This window comes from Triturus cristatus, chromosome 12 (assembly GCF_964204655.1).
Source record: "Triturus cristatus chromosome 12, aTriCri1.1, whole genome shotgun sequence".
NCBI classification, from domain to species: Eukaryota; Metazoa; Chordata; class Amphibia; order Caudata; family Salamandridae; genus Triturus; species Triturus cristatus.
Window position 1 is genome coordinate 164,578,241 of NC_140595.1, and position 24,774 is coordinate 164,603,014.

At 42.0% G+C, this 24,774-nt stretch overlaps 1 protein-coding gene across 1 annotated transcript in view; it reads right to left on the reverse strand.

Moving 5' to 3' along the window:
• Window positions 1-24,774, reverse strand: part of NTRK1 (neurotrophic receptor tyrosine kinase 1) — a 351,958-nt gene that overhangs the window by 100,702 nt on the left and 226,482 nt on the right. Inside the window, exons 8-11 of the mRNA XM_085637927.1 lie at window positions 23,415-23,744; window positions 18,798-18,815; window positions 16,824-16,882; window positions 15,522-15,624 (exon numbers count right to left, since the gene is read on the reverse strand). Coding sequence (XP_085494053.1) covers window positions 15,522-15,624; window positions 16,824-16,882; window positions 18,798-18,815; window positions 23,415-23,744 — 510 coding nt within the window. The remainder of the gene's footprint in view (window positions 1-15,521; window positions 15,625-16,823; window positions 16,883-18,797; window positions 18,816-23,414; window positions 23,745-24,774) is intronic.

The following is a 24,774-nucleotide window of genomic DNA, read 5'->3' on the forward strand; positions in this document are numbered from 1 at the left end:
GAGTGTTTCCTTCCACAGGTTTATTGCTGGTAGAGTATTTGAGCGTATGTTAGTGAAATGGGCCCTAGCGTATGATGTATGCATGTGCGTGTAACTGTGAGATTACTTTATCCGTGGTAGTGGGAATATTGTACACACCCTGATCTCTATCAATTTCCTGGTAGCAGAGATTGATGGTTTTTGATGATTGTCTTGATTAGATAAGATTGTTTTGATTGATTATTGATTATTGGTTCATGTTGGTATATGTACTAATACTATATGTTGGAGTCATAATGTTGAGTTATATGTAGTGCTTCTGGAACTTGGAAGCTGTAGCAGTTCCGTAGTAGGGCAGAGGGAAGTATATGCTGCTCTCGGGAAAGACGGAATTGTAAGGAATAACGTGTGACAATTGAAGTTGCGCGTCACATTGTCTGGGTTCGGAATCAGTGACATCGTCGTATGTTACTATTAGATATTTCTGGTATATAAGGAGTGTGTATGATAGTGAAGGTTATCTGTGAAACTCTGGTTTTAAGTCCCAGGGATCCGTAAGGATTTCCGTTAAAGCTTATCGCGGGAGGAGTAATAGGTATTCTCTGAGCTTATTTGAAGAACTGGGCAAAGAAAGCTTGCTTAGTTAATGTGTGTTATAATTCTGTAGTGGAGCAGATTGTCTGTTCTCGGGAAGCGGGATTCTGTGTGTATGTACTATATTTCCTTTGTATGAATGTGCGTGAATGTTTGTACATTTAGTTGATTGTAAGACTCTTTGGACAAGTCCTAGAGGAAACAGTTAATGAATGTATGTTAGTAGGGCAGAGTAGTAGAAGTGCTACTGTGTCAATGAAAGGTTTCTTATGAAATAGACTCCCTTTTACTATTCTGTGGTTAGCGAAGCAGACAATGGAGATGTTTTTATGTTGTAACTAATAGATTTTGTAGAAATTTTGACACGAAGTCTACTGAAAAGATTTTGTAAAGGAGGGGTAGACGAGAGACAGAAGACAGGAGACAAACTGCAGCGACTGTTGACGTCAGAAAGACCGCGCTCTGATTGGATGGTAGATCAGAATAGTGCTCGCGCTAGGATTGGTGCGTTAGTGTGAGCTGCGCAAGGATTGGAAGGGCTATTTAGTGACGTAAACGTTCCAGGATTGGTGCGTTAGTGTGAGTCGCGCTGCAATTGGTTGAAAATTCGTATTGTATATTTATAATACGGAAAGAGTAGAGAGTTCTTTGTAAACGCTAAAATGTATTACCAAGAAGAGAAAAAGAAGGAGACATTTTTTGGTAAAATTAAAAAGTGGTTTAGCAAGGATAAAGATGTTAAAACAAGAGAGGGTGAGTTGTTACCTCCACCGAAAACACCTGCATCCTTCATGGCTGCAAGACATGGGTTTCATACCTGTATATGGTTGGAGAATTGGGTTAGGTATACTAAAGAAGATGGTGTTCTAGCATTTCCAGAACATGGTTCATTTAATCTGGCCGTGTTGAGAAATTTACGGGAAAAGATGCTATGTCTTGACCCGAAACCGAGACCTACACAGTTCGAGGCTTTAGTGGAATGGGAAGAGGAAGTACATGAGAGAGAAAAACAAAGATCTGGAGGGTATTATAGGTATATGTTTGGGAGGAGACATGATCGTGAGACTCATCATGATCGAATGAAAAGGTGGCGAGATGTTAGTATGTCAGAGGGAATATATCCGATAAGAACAGTTGAAGGAGGAGCAGAAAGGGTTCCTGAGTCAGAAATAAGAAAATATGGAGTTAATGAGTATGAGGATGAGGTCTTGAATGACATGATTTACAAAAGACCACCTCCATATAGACCAGAACCGGACAAAAGTACACCAGTTGTTTCACCGATAAGAGATACAGTTTGTGTTAGTGAGACAGAAAATGAGACACCTGAGGTAAGGAGTGATCATTACCTTGATGAAAATGCCAGACAATTAGCCAGAACTACAACAGAGTTGACAGAGAAGATTAGGGAGTTAACGAAGAATCTAGAAGCTGTTACAGTGCCTGTAACAATAGGTCCAGTTATGCCTGTGTTTGACAAACAGAGGACAGGTGAGAATGGACTGGTGATTCCATATGTTGGGAATAATCTGACAAATTCAGTTGGTCCTTCAGGAGATTCAGGCAAAAGAGCAGAAAAAAGAGACCTGAGACAATCAAGACATGACACATGTAGTGAAATATTGGATGCTAGTGAAGCTAGTTGTTCAGGGATGCCAATTTTAGAACCGCAAAAGAGAGTGGTTCCAGTGAGAAAAACTGCTGAAATAACAGTTGATGATTTGAATGATTGGATGAAGGTTCTACAGAAAAAGGATAAAGATTCACAAGTAATTGATGTAGCTAAGTTACGTGTAGAACTAGAAGAGCTTGTCACAGGAACAGTTCCAACAGAGATTCTGAAGAGTCATCATGATGGTGAACTAATGTTTATGTGCAAAAGTGTTACCTGGAGAGCAAGAAATACACATGACAGGCTAAGAGCAATAGCAAATGAGCAGGGAGTTGACATTGATAAAGTGAAAGCTTTACAAAGAACTTACAGGATGGATTTTACAGAGAAGGACATTGAAAATTTGAATGCTACTGGTAGAACAGGACAGATTAAGGAAATGGTAGCATTATTGCGAAGATGGGGTGATGTAGAAAAGTGGAAAGATAGGTGGTACAAGAAAAGAGATGAGGCTGAAGATAGAACAACTTATTCAGCATTTCCAGTGAGAGAAAAGGAGAAACCAGTGGATAATTATCCTATGAGAGAAATACCTGGAGGAGGATATGTACATGTTCCATGGACTAGACAGGATATTTTATCATTTACGAATGATTTCCCTCGATTGAGAGAAAAGCCCGTCGAGTGGTATAGGCAGGTAGATAGATTTGTGAAATTGTCAAAAGTGCTGTGGGTTGACCTGAATAGTCTGTTTGATATAATTGTTCCAGCAGACTTGTGGACTGAGTGTAAAATAGTTGTGAGTTGGCCTACTGAGGAATATCCAAGAGACCCAAGAACAGGGGCACCAGATCCAGAGGTAATGAGGAAGTATGATCAGGTGATGGTATACCTGAAGAGTAAAGTACCTGCAAAAGAGACAGACTGGGTAAAGATAGATCGAACACAACAGGAAGCGAAAGAATCAGTTCATGCTTTTTACGAGAGGCTGATACTGGCATTTAAACAATTCAGTGGAGATGAACACCTGGGTGACAAAGATTTGAGTCATTTTGTATACAGATTTGTATATGGCCTTAGACCTGAAATTGGTGAGAGAATTCGTGAGCACACAGTAGATTGGCAGAGTAAGAAAGTAGATGAGATCCTGAGGCATGCAAAATACTTCAGTGATGAAATTGAAGCAAAACAAAGAAAGCTGAAAGAGAAAGCAATGTGGGCACAAGTGAAAGTTGCGGAGAGACAGGAAGCACAGTTAGTGGAACAAGCAAATAATCCAGGAAATAATGCAGGGAATAGACCTAGATATGCAGGAAAAGGAAAAGGAAGTCTTGAGGAAGCGAAGAAAAAGTTTCCTTGTCACAACTGTGGCCAATTGGGGCATTGGAGATCGGAGTGTCCTAATCCACCATTAGTGAGTAATGAAAATAAAACTTTAAATCAACAGGTGCAGAACGAAGGAAATAATCAACAGCAGCAACAACAGAAAGTTGTGAGACAGCAGAGTCAAGAGCCAAAACCGCCCTTGCCGCAGAATAGAGGGTTACAAAAGTATAATCAGGATTCAGGATTCTACAATGATGAGCAGGTAAACAAACCAAGACGTTCTAACAAAGTACAGCAGTACTTGTTAAAGAGTGAAGGGAGTGAGTCTGAGGGTGATTATTGACGGTGCCGAGGAGAGGAAGAAGAGTGCATACTTGGTGCAACTCTAGAAATAGACCAGGCAGGACCATTTGTGGATGGGAAAATAAATGAGGAGAGTGTTACTTTTTTGGTAGACACAGGTGCGACAAGATCAACTGTCAGGTCAACAGATGTTAGAAATCTTCCTCTCTCGGATGAAGCAATCCAAGTAGTTGGTGTAGCCAATACACAAATCAAAACACGTCTTACTGAACCTGTAAGAGTACAGATAGGGAAATTTTCAGACATGCACAGATTCATTGTCTGTGACACGAGTCCAGTGAACCTATTGGGTAGGGACTTGTTGTGCAAAATGAACTGCACAATTTTTTGTACACCGGATGGAATAGCCTTTGAGACACCAGATGAAGATGTTTTGTACCGAGTGACTCTAGAAAATAGAGAAAGTGAGTTAATTGGTGCATTTGCTGTGTTTAATCCGGAGGATTTGCCTCAAGAGCTGAGAGACACAGTGAAAAGGACAGTTTGGGACTTTACTGGAGAAGATGTGGGATTGATGAATAATGTAGATCCAGTGAAAATTGCAGTAAAAGAGGGAATCACATATCCTAACATTCCTCAATACAAAATGACACCAGAAATAATTGAAGGGATAACTCCTATAATTGAGAAAATGATTCAGCAAGGAGTCCTGAGAGAACTACTGAGTAGTCCGTGTAATTCACCGATAATGGGACTAAAAAAGCCCAATGGGAAATTTAGGATCGTACAGGATTTGAGAAAAGTTAATCAAATTGTGGTGGCATGTTGTCCTATTGTGCCAAATCCATCAGTGATCCTGTATCAAATTCCACATGATGCTGAGTGGTATACAGTGATTGATTTGTGTCATGCGTTCTTTTCAATTCCATTGCATCATGATAGCCAGCCGATTTTTGCATTTAGGTTTGGCCAGCGTATCTTAGCATGGTGTCGAATCCCACAGGGGTATACGGAGAGTCCTTCGATATTCAATCAGTTATTGAAGAAATCGTTGGAAAGTTTGATCATGCCTGAGAGTTCAGTGCTAGTGCAGTACATTGATGACCTATTGGTGGCATCAAAGACACGTGAAGCTTGTGAAGTAGATACCATAGCTTTACTGAATCATCTGGCAGATGGAGGGTTAAAGATATCTCCAGCCAAATTACAGTTTTGCAAGAAAGAGGTGCATTATCTTGGACACAATATTGAAAAGGGTCTGAGAAAAGTGACTACTGACAGGATCAGAATAATCAGAGAAATGAAAGCTCCAAAAACCCAGAGAGAAGTGAGAATGTTCCTGGGTATGGTGGGTTATTGTCGTCAGTGGATAATTAATTTTTCCTTGATAGCAAAGCCACTGATTAAACTGACAAAAAGTGAAATGACGGATCCATTGGATCTAGATGCAGAACAAATGGCAGCATTTGAAGAGCTCAAAAGTAAAATGTGTGAGGCTCCAGCTTTGGGTATGCCTGACTATGAAAAAGAATTTGAGCTGTACTGCAGTGAGAGAAATGGATGTGCACTTTCAGTGTTAATTCAGAAGCATGGATTACTGAGAAGGCCTATTGCGTACTTCTCATCGACACTTGACCCTGTAGCTGTGGGTTTACCAGGTTGTCTGAAATCTGTGGCTGCAACATGCAGGAGTCTGGAACAGAGTGAGGGAATCATAATGGGATATCCTGTAAGGGTATTCGTACCTCACAATGTGGCAATTCTTTTGACAAGAAGCAGGACTCAGTACATGTCACATAGTCGATTGACTAAATATGAAAAAGTGATTCTGGGAGCATCAAATGTGACTCTTGAGAGATGTGTAAATGTGAATCCAGCGACACTTTTACCAGATATTGAAAATGTGGGTGTGAAGATGGAAGATGATCATGATTGTTTGGATGTGCTTGAGTACTGTACAAAACCAAGACCAGACATAAGGGATCTACCCTTGAATGAGAGTGATCATGTGTTGTTTGTGGATGGATCATGCCTGAGAAATGATGATGGTGTGCTATGTGCAGCATATGCGGTATGCAAAGTTTCAGAGGTCATGGAAGCATCACCATTGAAAGGAGTGAAATCTGCGCAAGTTGCTGAATTGATAGCATTGACAAAAGCTTGCGAAATTGGGAAAGATTTGAGGATGACTGTGTTGACTGATAGTCAGTATGGATTTGGAGTGGTGCATGATTTTGGCCAACTTTGGCTACAAAGAGGTTTCTTGACATCGAGTGGAACTCCGATAAAGAATGCTGAAATGATTGGTAAATTGCTCCAAGAGAAACAGACCATGTTTGGGTCTACAGAGATGGCAGACCAGTGATGCCCAACTCCATCTTGTCGTCAATGGCAAGGATGTATCATGGCCAGGGACATTTGGGGAGGGACGCGATGGTTAGGTCGTTCAAGCAAACCTGGTACAATGCAAAGTTCAGGACAATTGCAGAAAGCATCTGTCAGAGGTGTTTAGTTTGCCAGCAATTTAACACCGGGAAAAAGACAGTGGTGAGTCTGGGGACAATAGGCAGAGAAGGAGGTCCTTTTACAAGAATACAGATTGATTTCATTGAGATGCCCCAAGTAAACAGACTGAGGTATGTTCTAGTGGTAGTCTGTGTGTTTTCAAGGTGGGTGGAAGCTTACCCGACTAGAAGAAATGATGGATTAACAGTGGCAAAGTTACTGTTAAGGGAGTTGATTCCTAGGTACGGGTTTCCAGTAACAGTTGAGTCTGATAGAGGTGGACATTTTCAAAATGAGCTCATGGCTTTGATTTGTGAAGCATTGAAAATACAGCAGAAGCTACATTGTGCATACCGACCAGAGGCTTCTGGTGTGGTTGAGCAGATTAATGGCACAATCAAGAATAGGATTGGAAAAATGTGTTTAGCCACTGGTATGAAATGGCCAGATGTTTTACCTCTAGTTCTGATGACTATGAGATCTACTCCAGATAGAACTACTGGTTTGAGTCCGCACGAGATAATCATGGGACGTGCAATGCGCCATGCATTCGTGCCTGTCAATAAGTTGGTGACGATAACTGATGACATGATTTTGGATTACTGTAAAGGCCTGGCTGACGCAGTTCATTCTGTGTTTCACCAGGTTGGAGAAGAAGCTACCACACTTGAGAAGAAGCAAGCCCATGATCTGAGTCCAGGAGACTGGGTGAGGATAAAAGTTCACAGAAGAAGAAATTGCTTGATTCCAAGGTGGGGAAGGCCAAGACAAGTTATTCTGACTACGACGACTGCAGTAAAGTGTGCTGGAGTGAAGCACTGGGTACATGCAAGTCATACTCTGAGAGTTCCAAACCCAAAAGAAGGGACTGGTAAAGAGTATTTTGAAGAGTCAGATTCCAGTGATGATGAAGATACAGAATCAGTGGGGAAAGAAGTAGGAAGAGCTTTGAATGAACCACTGCGAGTATCAGAGAAGAGATCGAATTCTGTAAAAGAGCCTGGAGTTTCAAACAGCAGTGAAGGAAAAAGAAAAGAAAAGAGAAATCACACAGAGACTACTCCTGAATCAGAAGAGGAGGAGATTGAAGAACCACTTGAGATTATACTTGAAGAAGTAGGGTCAGAAGAAGATAGAGAGGGACAGATTGCGGAAGACCCCGAGGAGGTGTAGGGAACATTCTTGATGAGCCAGGTGAAGGGACAAATAGACAGCAAGAAGATTGCGTGTGGGAGATCCGAGGAGGGACAGGAGTAGGGAAGTCTCAAACAGTGGTGAAGAAATCTGTGGAAAAGAAGAAAGCTGCTGGAAAGCGGAAACAAGAGGCACTTGAAACAGATGATGAGGATGAACAAACAGAGGGTCGAGTTCTGAGAAAGAGAACTTGGATTGGAGAAAGAAGTAATAAAGAAATAAAGCCGAAAAAGGTGTTAAGAGGAGATCGTTGGCCTAACAACAGAGTTAAGAGACTGAAATACAAAATAATAAGAGCAAATACATCGAAAGCTGAACAAGTGAATGAAGTTTCGAGTCAAAGTTCAAAAGCTGAAGGAGAAGAATCAAAGGAGTCAAACGAACCAGTAGAAATAACAAGCATTTACAATGCAATGGTCTCGGCATTGGTAAAGTTAGAGCTATTGGCATTGCTCATGACATTATTTTTGTTTATGTTTTTAAAACATTTAAAGAAACGGCATTGTTATTTACAATGTCAATAGCTTAATCACTCTCAAATGCGAGACCTATTGCATTTGCACCCACACACAGCCACCTACACACACACTGATTAAGCTATTGACATTGTAAATAACAATGCTGCTTCTCTACATGTTTTAAAAACAAAAACAAACAAAAATAATGTCATGAGCAATGCCAATAGCTCTAACTTTAACAATGCCGAGACCGTTGCATTGTAAATGCTCGTTTCTATGTTGCCCCACGTCTCTGGAACTCGCTCCCCTGTGCCTTACGTAAGTGACCTAACTTGCTTAAAATCAGAAAACTATTAAAAACGGAGCTTATTAACGATTGAGCGCCCTCACGACTTCCTCGCTTCTATCCGCTGCTAGCGCGGAGATACCCCTGCCGGGGTGATTCCAGCGCTTTATAAATTCCTCATTCATTTTTAGTAGAAGTACCAAGGAAGGAAACGCAGTCTGCTTAATACACCCACTTCAGCAGCAAATCGCATCCCACAGTGCTTTCACAATCTGGGCACACTTTACAATTCTGTTGATATTGTATTTGGTGGTTTGTCATATTGTAAGTCAGTGGATAGTAACTGGCAGGGTTGGAGTAGACTAATGTATTCCTCTGTGATTGATTTTATTGGATAGTGGCCATCTAGATGGTGTTATGAATTAGGGTGGAGCAGTATGTGTGGCTTTGATGCCGTATTATGTGTTTGCGGGTGATGTAGATGAGGCAGAAAAACATGAAATGGATATACCTCTCAGGAGGCGAACACTTCGGCAACTAACGCTTAACCAAGTATGTGACTGGAGGCATGTTGTGTGTGTGATGATGACAGCAGCTGTGTCTTATATGTACCATCACTGTAGGGTATGACCTGGCTGTACCATTGAGGAGGCACATGTGTTGCCACCCCGATGGCTTAGAGCTGTGTGGTGCTCTAGATGGTGAGTGTGGCTTAACTATAGGCCTGATCACGTTGGTGTGCTTGCAAACTTGTGTATGTGTGCCTTCTACCGAATGCTCATCTAGGTGGCTGAAGATACGTGTGCCAGATTACCCCTATGTTTTTGTGTAACTGATCATCGAATATGCACAGGATGGTTTATCTCGGCCTGAATGCCTACGTCACAGATTGTGCCTGTATGCCTGGCATTTTGTAGCATACCTGGGTACTTAACACAAGTGTTCACGTGCATATCTCTGTGTAACTATACGTTGAGATGTGTGTCTGGAAATGTTTGTCTAGCATTTGTGTATAAATGCGTCAGTTTATCCCTGCAGTTGCACGTGTGTTTGTGTGTAACTGTGTGTTTGAATGTGTGCTCCTGTTTACCCGTGTGTCTCTGTCGATCTGTGTGCCGAACCCCTCGCACCGCACCATTGCCCCACCCCCTTGCTGGCCTGTAGGTGAAGGTTGCCCCCTTTAACCCAGATTAACAGGTGTGAGGCATGAGGAGCTCTGGGCCCGGTGTGAATGAACTCTGTGCAAGGCAGAGAGCAAGAGACAACAGTCATAAAGATTGCACCGATAACCGCCGGTGCTCAGCGCGCGCTCCTCCGTCACAACTGGGTCATCTCTCAAGCAGCAGAGGCGCGTCACGACCCCGGCATAGGGAAGGTGCGCGTGCTCGTCCTGTGCTGCTAATAGACTGCTGTGACCAGGGCCGGACTGGGTACCAAAACCGGCCCTGTCAAAGTGCTCGGCCGCCCCCTCCCCATATGGAATTCGGAAAAAAATTGCATCAATATAACAGAATATTAAAAAAAATAAAGGAATGAACCAAAAGCTAGTCACAGCAGCCCTGTCACTGAAGTGGACTCCTTTTCAGTTGGCTGTGCACATATGCACATCAAACGTTGCCTCTGCAAAACATACTTGCGTGAACAAGGCAGCATCGCCTATATACAATTAATCAGGATTTGTAAAGCGAAACTGTTTTACTGGTGATAGTCTCCAGGCACTGTGGGATCGATCATGCTGCCTGTACCTATTGGTTAAACACCCATGTCTTGAGGTTGACTATATAAAAGTGAACTTAGGATGCTAGTTATGACCACTATGCTTCCGAAAACAATTTCACCTGTTGACATGAGCCCTACCTGTCCGTCGCCGCTCTGACTGGGCCGGGTTAGGAGGTACCGCAGGTCCTCCGGGTCACGTGGCCGCTGTGAGGAGTCCAGTTCGGGCAGCCCCCTCGAGGGTGAAGACGGGTAGTCATGAGGGGGACGGTGCCCGGGGGAGAAGGAGCGGCGACGGGGACTCCCTGGGTGATAGCGATAAGGGGAGCGGGAACGAAGAGGGGACAGGTTCCCTGGGCTGTGCAGGGGATAGGCATACGGGCTACTTGGAGAACGGGGTCGGTCACCAAAGGGAGAGCGCAGCCGTAGACTAAGGGGCGAGAGGTCCCGGGAACCGTGGGGCACGTAAGGGCGCAGCGGAAGCGGGGGCAGAGGGGAGCTTGAGCGCAAGCCACGGTAACCTAGCGGTGAGCGGGACCTGAGGGCACGGGAGGAGCGGGACCTGGGGCTACGAGACCTGGGCCTGTGGTCATGGGGGCCGTAAGTGGGTCATGACCGGTGGGAGTAGCGAGGCCGGGAGCCAGGTAGACTACCGGGGGAGCGGGGCCGGGAGCCACGGGAACGAGGCGGCGAGCGACGGAAATTATGTGGGGAGCGAGGCCGGGAACTATAGTGCCTATGAGGGGATCGAGGCCGGGAACCATAAGGGGAGCGGGGCCGTGAGCGGCGAGTAGCAAAAGGGGAGCTGGGCCGGGAACTACGGGGCCTATCGGAGGACAAGGAACGGGGCCGTGAGCCGTTAACTGAGCGGGGGCCGTGCCGGGAGCCACGATGACCATGAGGCGAACGTGACAGCTTATCCCGCGGCCTCTCCATGGCCGGGCTCTGTTGACACGAACCTCCGGAAGGAGGAGTGTGACTGAGCCGCTGTGTCAACAACCAACATGAACCCCGACTGAGCTGTCGGTGTGCGCACGTCTCTCACCTCCGGGACCCAGGCTCCCCTAGTCAACGGCACCGGCCATCTTGAAAGGACTTTCTCCCACTTCCATCCATGCATCGGTATATCCAACCAAGCGAAACGCCCAACCAAGCGAAACGCGTGCCATGTTTCTAAAAAATATAGTTATGATTTCTTTTTTGGTCAATTTTTACATTTATTGTTTTTTTAAGCATAGAAATACAGTATGAACAGGCAGTCGATCTTATCCGTGGCACCATATCGTTAAAAGATAATTATCAATTATCCAGAGCAGCAGAGCAGACCAGAGCAGCAGCCTAACCCCGCCGCCTTTCTCCGAGGCGAAGCAGAAAATGCCTCGGAGAAACGCCACGTCCTTTTCGGATTTGGGGGCGTGTTTTGCTGTTGTCTCCTCCCTGAGACTTCTCGCAAAAAACACGCCCCCTGATCCGAAAAGGACGGGGCTTCAACGGAGTGACTGGACCTCTTCTCCAGTGGCTGGCCAGCATTTAAGAGGCCAGCCAATGGAGAACAGGAGAGAAGAGGGGCGGGTGCAAGCCCCTCTTCTCAAAGTCATTAAATCTCGGAGCGAGACTGCGCAAGCGCAGCCTTCGCAGCCGAGACCTAAAAAGAGTAAGAAGACCCAACCAAAAGTACAGATCGCCGGAATGGTCTTATGTGGCACTGTCTGAAGGAGGAAAAGAAGAAGCAGTGACTCGAGATAATCCGGAAGAGATCTTGAGAGAAGTGGTTGAGGAAGATACTGGTGAAATTCTGAAAGTACTCTTGACTGACATTGGAGAAGAGTCGAGTACTGAAGATTTTGATGTTGGAGATCTAATACAATTTGATGTTGAAGAAATTGAAGTGAAGAATGACAAGTATCCAAACTGAATAAAGGAAGGATTCACTTGGATTAAGTGAACGAAGAGATCATTTGGATAAACTGAAAGCTGAAGAATTGCTGAAGAATTGAAAAAGTTCAAACAGTAGTGGAGTAGTAGAGGCTAAACTAAAACGGCTAACATAGAAGATAATAGAAATAGATGTGCCTTCTTTAAAAGGTGGTGTAGGATGTGCTGCTGCTGTACTGGATTATTAATGCTTCTATGGGGTGTTTTAGTTTTATTAGTTACTTTTAAAGTAGAGTTTGAGATGCATACAGAGAATGTGACAAATGTAGAGAAGAATTCACAAAAAGTAGTTCCAATTAGGATTAGTAATACTTACATACACAAAGATAGGTCAATTAATAACTTTTCTAGTAATGTTTTTGCAAAACTGTTATATGAATATGTGAAGACAATGGAAGTAAGGGATTGCTACGTCTGTATGCAATTGCCTGCATCCGTTTCAGAGGGTGTTACTTATCATCATTTACCAGCTACATATGGTATTTCCTGTAGTATTTTAAGTAGTGTTTTTTATTTGTTAGGGAAGGTAGATTACAAGATGTCTAACAGAGATAGTATTTTTGGGCACTTGCCAATGAACAAAGAGCTGAATCCAGCTAAAGAAGCTAACACTTTTGGTGAGATTTTTATTGAAGAAAAAGGATTAACATTAGATTACATTTTTAAGAATAATTTAACTTGCAGTTTGAAAGGAGAGGAGGCTTTCCTGGATATGGTAGAAGAAAGGAGATTGAACATGCATGAGGAAGCAGGAAAATATAAAGTGAGTGAGACAATTTGGGACATTGAGATGGGAAAAGAGTTGAAGAATGGGGCGAGTCCAACTTTAGCTCTAGATGCACCACAGAAGGGTAAACTTTGTATTACAAGAAGGAAATCCCAATATGATACATATTTTGTCGGGACTAGTGAGTGCCATGATACATACTTCATTGCAACAGGTTGGGGTTTCAGAGGTGGAGAAGATACAATTTTTCCAGGAGTGTATTATGTTTGTGGGAATAAGGCTTATTACAAGTTGCCTGACCATTGGTATGGCACGTGTTATGTGGGCCTAGTTTTTCCAAAGATTTTTCATATAGATAAAATAACAGATGTAGAACATATTAACTTACTAATGCGTTTTAAGAGAGAAACTTGGTCTGAAATAGTGGGTGATATTTTTGGGGTTTTGATTCCAGCAGTGGGAATTTCTTTGAATGCTTATGGAATTCGGAAACTGTCCACAGTGGTTGATCGCTTATCGACAAATACCGCTGGAGGGTTTCTTTTGGTGAATACGGAATTAAGTGCCGTACGTGCCATGTCTATGCAAAATCGACTTGCCCTTGATATTCTGGCCAAGGAGGGTGGAGTCTGTGGAATGCTGAAAGTTCAACATTGTTCAACATTGTTGCACTTACATTCCAGACGAAAGCAAAGACCTGAAGGTCTATATCAAAAATATTGCATGAAGAATTAGTACCACTTGAAGCTGAGAATTTATGGACTAAAATAGCTAATAAAATGATAGCTGTTAAGAATTTTATTGCAAAAATAGGTAGTACTATTATAGGTAGAATTTTGTTTCCCTTAACTTGTATAATTGTTGCTTTATTAATAATAAGATTGGTGTGTGTGTGTTGTAAAAACAGGGGAGGGAGGAAGAAATTGAATAAAGAAAAGAAAAACAAGAAGTTGAAAAGAGAACCTCAAGAAATTGAACTAGAAGAATTGAGGGAGAGTGTTTACTTAGAGACAAAAAGGGATGATGAAAGAGTGACTGGTGTCTAATGTTGTGTAAAGGGGAAAAGACATTTCCGATTTCTCCTAAAATAGGGACTAAATTTTCACTAATTTTATTTTTGGGTTTATTTGGTGATAAAATCACCAAAGGGGGGATTGCTGGAGCAGAGTTTTCAGTTTGAAAATTCTGGGGATTTTGAAGCTCTGGCATGTCTATTCGTTGTATTAATTTATTATTAATTAATAATTAATTATTTGTCTTGTGCAAGTGCGTTTATATTAATCAATCCGTTTGTCCTAACAAGAGAAGAGAGAGTTACACGTGAGTGTGCATAAATGTGCTGTTTTAAAAAATAACGTGCATGTTTTTATGTTTAAACGTTGCTATGTGCTGTTTATTTTTGAGCACAAAACGCTTTCTGAATTAATGCTTTTCTATGTTGCAAGTGCTAGATAAATGCATACACATAAGGGTATTAGTGGGGTTAACACTGTTTAATCATTATGCTGTGGTAACGTTGTTTTGTCTCTTTTAATTAAGATGGTCTATTGAGGCCTATGTTGGCCTAAGAAAAGATGGCCGAATTGTGAGCCTGGCTGTGATTTAAATATGAAAACTGTGACGAGGGAGACCCCTGCTGGAAATGGTCCTGAAGCTAACTGACCATGGTCCTTGCTTGAAAAACCTTCCATGAGGACAGAAGCAGTTTTTGGGAAGTCTCCAAGTGAAGTGAAAGTGTCCTTGGCAGCCTTGGGAAACAAAGGGGCCTTAGAGAGAAGCTCTGAACTGTGGCTCGATGGCCGAGGAGAAGCAGGATTAATGTGATACATGTTTTATTTTCTTGGTTCCTGTTCCGTAGTTTTCATTATGTGTACTTTTCCTGAGCGGAGATTCTCAAATGTAGCGATGTTACATCCTTTCCTTCTCGCTCTGCTCAGCAAGTCCGGCGGACATTATAGTTTTTTCTATGTTCCCAATGTATCTTTCTATTGTTTAGAAACTATAAGATGTTAGCCTAGAGAGGGTCTTTGCCACTTGCCATTTTGCCTTTCCCGCGTACCGAATCTGCGTTGCTGAGGATTGATGCTGAAGGGACTTCGTCTTGAGAGACATTTACCGAGAGACTTGTCCTGACCCGTTCTGACATTTAGCTAGAATAGGTAACTATGAGAAATGATTTACTCTAATTGATTTCCTTTGACTAATTTTAGATAAAGCAATATAATTTTAAACATGGTGTTGGATATTCTTTCTTGTCAATTATTGGGTTTGCGTTATTGATTATTGTTGTATATATTGTATAGATTATGCTTAGGGACAGTCACAAAAACCAGGTCTTATCGACCTCGGTATAGATGCAGGGTGTTTAGGAGTGTTTCCTTCCACAGGTTTATTGCTGGTAGAGTATTTGAGCGTATGTTAGTGAAATGGGCCCTAGCGTATGATGTATGCATGTGCGTGTAACTGTGAGATTACTTTATCCGTGGTAGTGGGAATATTGTACACACCCTGATCTCTATCAATGACACACACACACAAAGAACGTCTGAGAAAGAGAGAGATAGAAGGACCAATTAGCACAAGAGATATAGAAAGATGCCCAAGGGTCTGAGGAAGGGAGAGAGACAGAGAGGAGAGTGTTAGAAAATCACAGAAACAGCGAGAGCGACATGAAAGAAAGGAGAGAGAGAGAGAGAGAAAGAGAAAGCGAGGAGAAGAAGACGTGAGAGCAAGACACATAGAGAAAAGGGTAGGCAATGGTCAGAGTGATAGGATAGAAAGAGGCAGCGAGGGAGAGAGAGGGGAGAAAGATAGGAGCCAGGAAGACAGAGAGAAGGGGAGAGAAAGAGAGAGAGAGAAAGGGAGGAAGATTAACTTGCTACTTACTGTTATGTCCAAATTTCGAATGTCTTCCACACTTGTTGAGCACAACCAGCATCACCGACAGGAAAAGGCAGGCGAACACAGCGAGTCCCACGGCCACGGATACCTGTGGGCACAGAGACCTGTCAACACCTTGGCATGGTGGCTCATTCAGCAGATCTGCCATTTGACATCTGTTCTTGTATATGCCTCTGCCTTGGTTCAACTGTAATAACTGCCACAAGCCAAGCTGATGAGGGAAAGGAAAGGCACTGAATGTGTAGGAAGTGATCACCACCGTATGCGGCACTAGAGACTGCCTGACTGCAGTAACAGAGACAATCCCTAGACTGCTAGAGTATAAACGCACCTCCACTCTAGTACTTGCTTAAGAGCCAAAATGAAACAATAAAAATGCCATGGAACAGGGCCAGTGCCCCAAAGAATGTATTCACCAGATCTGCACTGATATCGAGGACAAAATATTGAAAAAAGCACATCGACAGGTAAGAAAGTCTAGATTTTCTATATGTACCTCTACATATGTAGACCTATGTGAATGCACAACTAGGCCGCACATGGATCTTCAAGTTATATTACAGATGATGAGTTGGGAATAGTAAATCTGTCCTCTCCTCAATGCACATACATTTCGATATTTTGTTCCTCGAGATTCTCTCCTCAATGTTCTTGTGCACGATATTCTGGGGGACGATATCTAGCAGTACAATCGCCAAAGTATTTCCCAGAGTCGTGAATACGCACAGTTGGCAGACGGATACATCAAACGGGATAGCTTACCTTCTCAACCATTTATTCAAATTAAATGATGAACACTCTGGGTCTTGCAGTTATAGTTAAGCCTTGCACTAAACTTCTCATAGAGCTAGTTGAGGTTAACACCCTCCACACAGGTTGTTAAATGCTTAATCCCGCTCACAAAGGCCTTTATTTGGTGTTACTTGTTCGTTCCACAGTAATGGGACAGAGCCAGAGGCAAGGACAAATAAGGGCAACATGTCTATTAGTGCAGCCCCCATAATCTCCCCAATTTAGGTGGAAAACTAGGCAAATGTTTCCTTTCTGCTGTATTTCCAGCCTTTTTTTAACTCTCACTGGGCACATAATGCAATCGATTAACAGTAGTTAATGCCCACCCTTTAAGCACGCTGATTAACTCAGCCGTCCCCAGCTTTCAACACAGGGCGTTAATTGAATGCAATACCTGCAGGGAGATCATGATTATTATTAGCACATTATTGCAAAGACAGAAGACAGGCATGCTTTGTGTGGACAGCCACCCTGTGTGTCACTCCTGCTACTCACTCCCAATGTGTGCTCCTCCACGGCTTCCACGGTGTTCCCGTTGGTGCTGTTGCCCCCACCTGATGATGGAAAACAACAGGAATAACCAATGGTCAAATAAAACAATGCCCTGAATATCAATGTCAGGCTAAACCAAGATGGCCACTTGCCCAGTTTTGTTAGCAACTGGATGATGTCAAACACAGCTGAGATCAAATTGGGGATTCATTTAATTTGTTCTAAGAATATAGACACAAATGTGAAATCCAGCATTGTGATTGCATTTCTGATTTTCCCCGACAATACTCAGTCCTATTAATACAACGTCGGGCAGCATGGCTTTGACTGACATAGTGCTTAAATGAATTGTTTCTTAATGCACTTGTCGTATCAAAAGCAAAGCTGATGGAGATTATATAGAAGAAGTGGGTTCCCGATTGTATTACCCACTTTTGCGCCGCGCTTACCAAATGCACAAATTGCTTGTAATATATTTGGAAGTACCTCTGCTTGCTCTAACACTGTGCAGAGCTCACAAACCCAATCCCGGAGGCTTAATAAAATGACTTGACAGTAAGTGAGAAGCAATCAGAATATGTTGTTCTCAATAGAAATGGGTCTTCATCAACTTCAATACGCAAGCAGTGCGACTATGAAAGGGAGCAAATACAAGAGAGGAAATGTGCACACTTTGCACTCTATGGCACAACAACACAAAGAACCGGGTGGACAGTAGTTAATAACGACCAGAGGTAAAATTGGTCTCTATTTGGAAATTTGCCCAGTTCGCCGGTAGTCACTGTTGTTAGCGTGGACATAGAAAAGGATGTATTCAGAAAACCTGATGACGTACTATACCCATGAGTTGCATAGTATACATGCAGTTGAGACAAGTGTAATATGCTGTGTATTTCCATTGTTGAGCACTTGGGAGGAGAATGCCTCAGGCAGATCCTCGTTTGCACCACGATGCCCCTCCGCGCCCTCAAGGGTGCTAACACAACCCATATTGCTTGCAGTGGATCTGCATCTATGCTTAATATCATTCTTTATTTTCACAGGTGGACATTTAAAGAAAGGACATATTAAAAGGAGACAGAGAACAGTGCACTAAGATAACATCTCATTATAAAGACCTTGTGATTAATGGTCCAATTGTTTTTCTTGTAATGTGATTGTAACCAGGAACTTGTGCTGCACTATGCAGACATTTCTCAAGTTAGTCAAGCTGTATTACAAGAATTATGTGATATTTAACTTCTACATTGTAGTAATAAATGAGCGAGAATCCTTTTACTAGTACAATTGTTCCCAAAAAAGGGTTTTATTGGCCCACATTTATTTTCACTCTTGCATTGAACACACCGCAGCAGGGTTCCCTAGCCGATAATTCATGGGAATTATGCCGCAGTATTTCAATATTTACTATAATTTACAAAATTTAGATAATGTCCACAATTTATGGATTTCAATCAAAAGGATGTTTAAAAAGAAACTATCATAATAAAAAAAAAAAATTAAGGAAATTGTGCATTATTGTCAAAAATGAGAATAACACAGTTGCAGCAGTCCAGCCTTTAGCCACGGGCTTTATTTTCATGTCCCCAGAAGCCATCAATGGAATTGTATGATTGTAAAGCAAAGTGACCAGACAACTCTCTGTGTATCATCTCTACAATTAATAGTTCTCTTTCCAATCTGAATGCGAATGAAATACAGTTAATTCCAATCTAGTTTTTAAAAAGTTCAATATACGGTTGGTGTCGGCTTGTGTGCAGTGTTTTACAATGTCTAATTTTGAGATTAATAGGTTGGGAATCAAAATCGAAGATCACTGGAATAGGGCACCTAGCTCAGTTGGCATGTAGTAGTGTGAGGTTTGCACATTATAAGAGTTTCTAACATTATTGTAGAGCAACAAAACAAGTCGGAGATAAAATCTCAGTTATACAGTTCAAATAACAACAAGATTAGTTCAATGATATTAATACTTACTGGCAGGAGACAATGACACTGTAAAGACACAGAAAAAACATAAACATATTTAAATCTGTGAAACACCATAAACATATTTTCACAAAATATGTCAATCAGACCGTTTAAACATTTCATTGTTATCCCTTGGAGTAATCCTTCCTCTGACCATCTCTGAAAGAATGGTTTATTGCCACCATATATATCTTATATGTAATGCCTTCGATGGGCATGCTAAATGTGGGTATTTTAACAACGATTATAATATACTCTTCATGTTTGGGTTACTTTACTTTGTCACATGATGTCTGTGAATCTCTTGATTTTAGAAATCTTTTTGTTTAGGTGCAACTGTGGATGTAGTGAGTGCCACACCCCGTTTGACGCTACTTTCAGCTAACCCTGGGCGTAGTTCGCGAGCTACGCAAAGTGCACTTTGCATTACGCACACTACGCGTGGCTACGCGAACTGCGTAGTGCAGTAGGGAAATGCTGTTCGCAATGATTGCACAGTGCCGGATGCTTGTCCGCACTGTGCAATCATTGCGTACGGCATCATGCCCAGTGCAAGCGGTCGTTTTCTGCAGCTCGAGTAGATTTGTACTCGAGCGGCAGCTTTCTCAACGCTGACTGGTACTTTCTCATCACGAGCTGTCGCGAGCATACGCGACCACTCGCAATGAGAAACCTGACCTCCCCATGTTGAGAATCTAGCCAGGAGGTTTATTTTCCACACTCGTGATCGTCAACTTGATGTTGCCGATTGCGAACGAGGACTAAGTCTCACCGGGATGTTGATTTTGCTCGCTCACGGTCACCAACTTGACGTTGAGGAACGCGAGCGAGCAAAAAATGCCCACTATGCTACGCGTTTTTGCACTGTGCTACGTGCGATTCGCGTAGCAAGTAGTTGCGCAAACTACGCACACTCCACGAGCGTAGCGTAGTTTTCCGCCCAGGCCCACTTTCAGCCTGTTGTGAGAACGTGAACACATGTGCGAACAACCCATCAGGATTACAATCCTCCATCCCCTTAAAAAATCTATAAAAGCAGAAAGAAACATGAAGTTTTAGCAAAATACACCCGACCACTTTAAAGAGTAACATGGTCTCTCAGGAGCACATCATAGCAAAATAACTCTTTGCACACCCTCAAAAACCTGCAACTAATTGTTGATTAATGATTCAGCCAAATAGGTTTTCCCAAACTGTATAATTCACTAAGAATAGGCACATTAATTTTAATAGGTTGTCATCATAGTGAACTAACCATTGGCAATATAATTTTAATTTGTGAACAGATGGACGTTCATTGAACGCTTCAACCACATTCATGGAAACTACATCTCTGTAGCATTGTGGTAGGGAATATCGAAGGCAGAATATGGAAGGGTCACAATTGCGTGAGATGAACATTGTGGGTCAAAGTATTGAAGATGTAAATGCACAGAACAAGGTATGAATTTACTGTTCTTAACTCTGCATCTACATAACTTGGAGATATATTTTACCAGATTGCACATATGTGAAGTTAAGTATAGAAAATCTTTAGACTTACCTTTCGTTATTTTGCCCTTCAAAATTCTGCCCTTCGATATTCTGTGTTCGATATTCCTAACACACACCTTCTATGGAAATTTCATCACACCGTGAAATCTACTTGAATGTTTCTACTTTGCATTTCGGCCACTACTTGTGACCAGCATTTTTAAATTTCACCAGGAATGGCATGATTGGTTTAAAAAAATCACAGTAATGCCGAAAAACAACCTAAATACCACGATTTCATTAAAAAACAAACTAGACCGTTAAGTCACAAAAAAGAGCGGAAAACATTTGATTAACCAGTAGGAACTTAATGAAATTGACAAAAATTGGGCAAAGTGGAAGAAGTGCAAAACTTCGACAGCAAGAACCAGCCTGACCATTTATCCCACTGGGCATTTTCACAGTGGATTGGAGCTATGCCCCATAGCTGCTGCTGATGGTGATGGAGTGGGGCTTGTTTGAACATTTTGCAAGAGGTGCTTTTGTTTCCCTGCCCAGCCATGGTGGCAGTTGTGTCTTTGGTTACGAATTTCAACATAGGCCCACATGCATCAAAGCAAAAACCGGTCGCAAACGGGCAGATTCTCAGAATCTGCTCCTTTGCGACCGGAATTTTTGCATTTGGGACGCATCATCCCAAATGCAAAAATCGCACTTTAAGTAATCTCTAAATTGCGATTACTTAAATTGCGATTGCATTTAAGGAATCTCAAATTGAGATTCCTTAAATGCAATGCACTAAAGTAAAAAAATTAGCGATTTCGCTAATAGGGGGAGCAAATTACCATGAAGTTGAACTTCATGGTAATTTGCAAAAACGTTGAAAAATGCACTAAAGTGCATTTTTCAAAGTTCCCTTTTACACACACACATGCCCTTGGGGCATGTGTGTGTGCAAGATGTACTCATATGCAGATTTCAGGGGTGCAACAGGGTGTCCTTTTGACACCCTGACACCCTTGAAATTGCATGAGCAATTTGCGATTCTCTAATTGAGAATCGCAAATTGAGAAGGTCTTCCCATTCATTCCTATGGGCCTCTAGGCCCATAGGAATGAATGGGGAGGTATTCCTTAATTGCGAGTCGTAATTTGCGAGTCGCAATTAAGGAATGTTTAGAAATCGCTAATTTTTAAGCGATTTCTACATGCATAGTCTTTTGCTATTCCTTATTAGCGAATCCTTATTTTTCGCTAATAAGGAATCGCAAATGGCATTGTTGATGCATGTGCCAGTTAGTCCTTAAATGAAGCCAAGAACAATAGCTGATAGGGTCAATTGCTTGGGAAACAACCTTTAGATTGCGGATTTTACACCGCGATACATTCACAACACGGTTGTTACAACGACCGTGTTGTGACCACGCAGTGCCATTACAACGCAAGTCGTTACAGCGACTTGAGCTAGATGGCACTCTAGACTAAGGAATAGTATGATTTACTATTCCAACACCTTCCCTACTGTTGCACACACTGGAGTTGGAAGAGTAAATCATACTATTCCTAAGTCCAGCGTGCCAACTAGCGCAAGTCATTGTAACGACTTGCGCTGTAATGGCACTGCGTTGTAACAACGCAGTCATTGTAACGACCACGTTGTGAATGTATCGCAGTGTAAAATCTGCGTTGTAAAGTGCTATAATCCAAGTACTTCTGTCCTTCAACAATCATCAGATAGAGCTACGTTGTCTGAGGTGTCAAATACAAGTGTGATTGTGTGCTATCAAAGAGTTCTAGCACACCAAGGAAGACTTCATTCATCTAGAAGAAAATATATGTATTATGGCACCTTTCCGCTAGTGACATTATCACTGAAAATAATCGTCCCTTTACAGCTATTACCTGATGATGCGGTGATGCTGGCAGTCTATTCCTATTTAAAAGGTGCTTTATACTGGAATAAAATTATAGTGGCTAATTTGCAATGATCTGATATATAGGTTGCCCGGTATTCCTCTAAACTGTACCTACTGCCTACAGAGTGTGTGATCTGAAGCTTAATATGGTGGTCCATATTTTTTGAATGAATTTAATGTATTTATATGGTTTTTATGTTTTATCTTTTATAATTAAGATGCAGAATCGAATAAAGATTTATTACCTTACCAATAATAGCTGTTTTACACCCACAGAAAGGGGAAAAAATAGAAATAAAAAAAACTGTAAGGAGTCTATATCTTGTTTTGTGCTTTTTAATATGCGTCACGATACACTTTTCTTTGTACAGTGCAGCGTTTACCAGTCACTTTACCTCTTGGCACCTCATAATAGTACACTTAGGTCCATGAGTTAAAGGTTTTACCATTAGAGGATGATAGGACTGGGTTGGAATGTGCAGATAAAAATGGGACAAATGAGATCGGGCGTTGTGAGTTGGGGCCTCACCTATGTGGATGTGGGATATGTCCGGGGCTGTTGCGGTGGAATGCTGTCCCATGCGGTTTAGGGCCTTGTGATACTCCTCGTTGCCCAAGGCTGCTTCGATAGTTTATTCTACTGTTTTTAGATTCAGGACGGTATTCAACTAAAATATCATGAAGGTAGGTATAGGTTTACTATACTTAATTTCACATGTATGTACAGTGAGAATACATGTATATTGTCAAGGTACGTAGATGTGGAGTTAAAAATAACAAATCCATACTTGCATGTAAACACTTACCTTCTCGCTATTTCTCCATATTTAGACCTCAATATTTTGGCCCCACAGTACCTTTCTACTGGTATTCTGATGTACAACCTTCAGGACAACTTCTGCTTTTCATTGGGCAACATGACTAGTACCGTTTCGAACAGTCTTTGTGGTTGTTTGGTACGTGGTTTTATTGCAATGTTTTAGGATTACCTATTTTGAATTAGGATGTGTGATTTCTAACCTAGAAATTGGTGCACAAAACTGATCCAACATTAAAAATATCAACTGAAGAGCTTCTCTCATTTGTAGTTGACTGCATGGCAAGTCACTATCCATTACTCCCCTTGACTTTTCTATGAATGCCAATGGAAACTATAGCACTCTCTCATTCATATACTTAAAAACTTCAAGCACCTCAAATGTAACTAAAATGATGAAGACAAAGGCTGTTCCTACCAACAATGGGCTCCTCCGGGTTAAAGCTGAAGGGGTTGTCCATGAATCTGCCAAACACAGTATGTGACGCAGATCCTAAGAAGTTTCTGACCATCAGGGTGTAGTTGCCGTTGTTGACATGCGTGGGCTTGTTGAGCAGGAGGCAGCCATGCAGGGATGTGGTGTTCTCGCTCTCCTCCAGGATCTTGGTGTAGATGAAGTCGTTCTCCCGCAGGGCGGTGCCATTGAATTTCCACTGGATCTGTGGGCGGGGGTTGCCATCCACAGAAAACGGGATGCACCAGAAGTGCTGTGGGACGGCATCCTGAACACTTAGGATTGTTGCAGGAACTGGGGATGGAAAGACACTGTGTTAGAGCTTTTTAGACCACATGTTATCGTGAGTTATGTTGAAGATTTATCATGTATGACCTCCAGTGTATGTAGTATGACTTACAGCAGTTGTATTATTTGTACAGCATTTCATACCACATTGTGGGGCATCAAATTGCATTATCTGATAGGTAGCATGCTACCCAATGATGAAGTGCTTGGTTGGATGGGTTTGGAACTTTCTGTATGCATGTGGCAATAACATTGGTGTTGTGGGTGAGTGAGCACAGTTGTGCTTTTATCATGTATTGAGTCACACTACGTATTGCATATGCCATGCTCTGCTGTAGTACTGCCTTGCTAATGTTGATTCCGTAGGTTTACTGAAGACATTAATGCATGTATCCCATGATGCTTTAGTCTTATCTACCAGAAACTACTGAGAAAGTGGAAGATCTTGAGTGTCTAGGATTTTTTTAGCCAGAGATAACTGGAACATATTTGTGTTGCTTCTTTTCATTTTAGATTTCTTTTTCGTAAACTTTAACTCTGGGTCAGGCTTGCCTTTCATATTATGTTTGTGAATGTTAATTTCTTTCAATATTCGTGAATTTTTGTTGACCAAGTTGTGTCGTATGTCAGTAAGACTGTGCATTTGGACAAAATAAACACTAAAATTGTGCGAGACTGAATCCAAGTGCACCATCAGGATATGATGGCCTTAGTCCTGGTTCGCTCATAGTTCACCATCTGGACCTCTAACCTTACAAGGTACCGGATGGTAAGTGAAACCTCAGAAGATGACAACTCTGACTCCCCAAGAAAAGTGTGGAAACAGATCAGTCCCTTTCATTAGTGACTCATGCATGCCCAAAAGGAGACACAAGAAATACTCAAATTGGAATGACAAACATTTATTGAAGCAATAAGAATCGTGTGTAAAATACTTGTGCTGCAATGATTAATAGAAAGAAACAGAACAGAGTAATCAGTATCATGAGAATGGTAAAGAACCATTGTGCAACCATTGTGCTGTTACATTGACTAT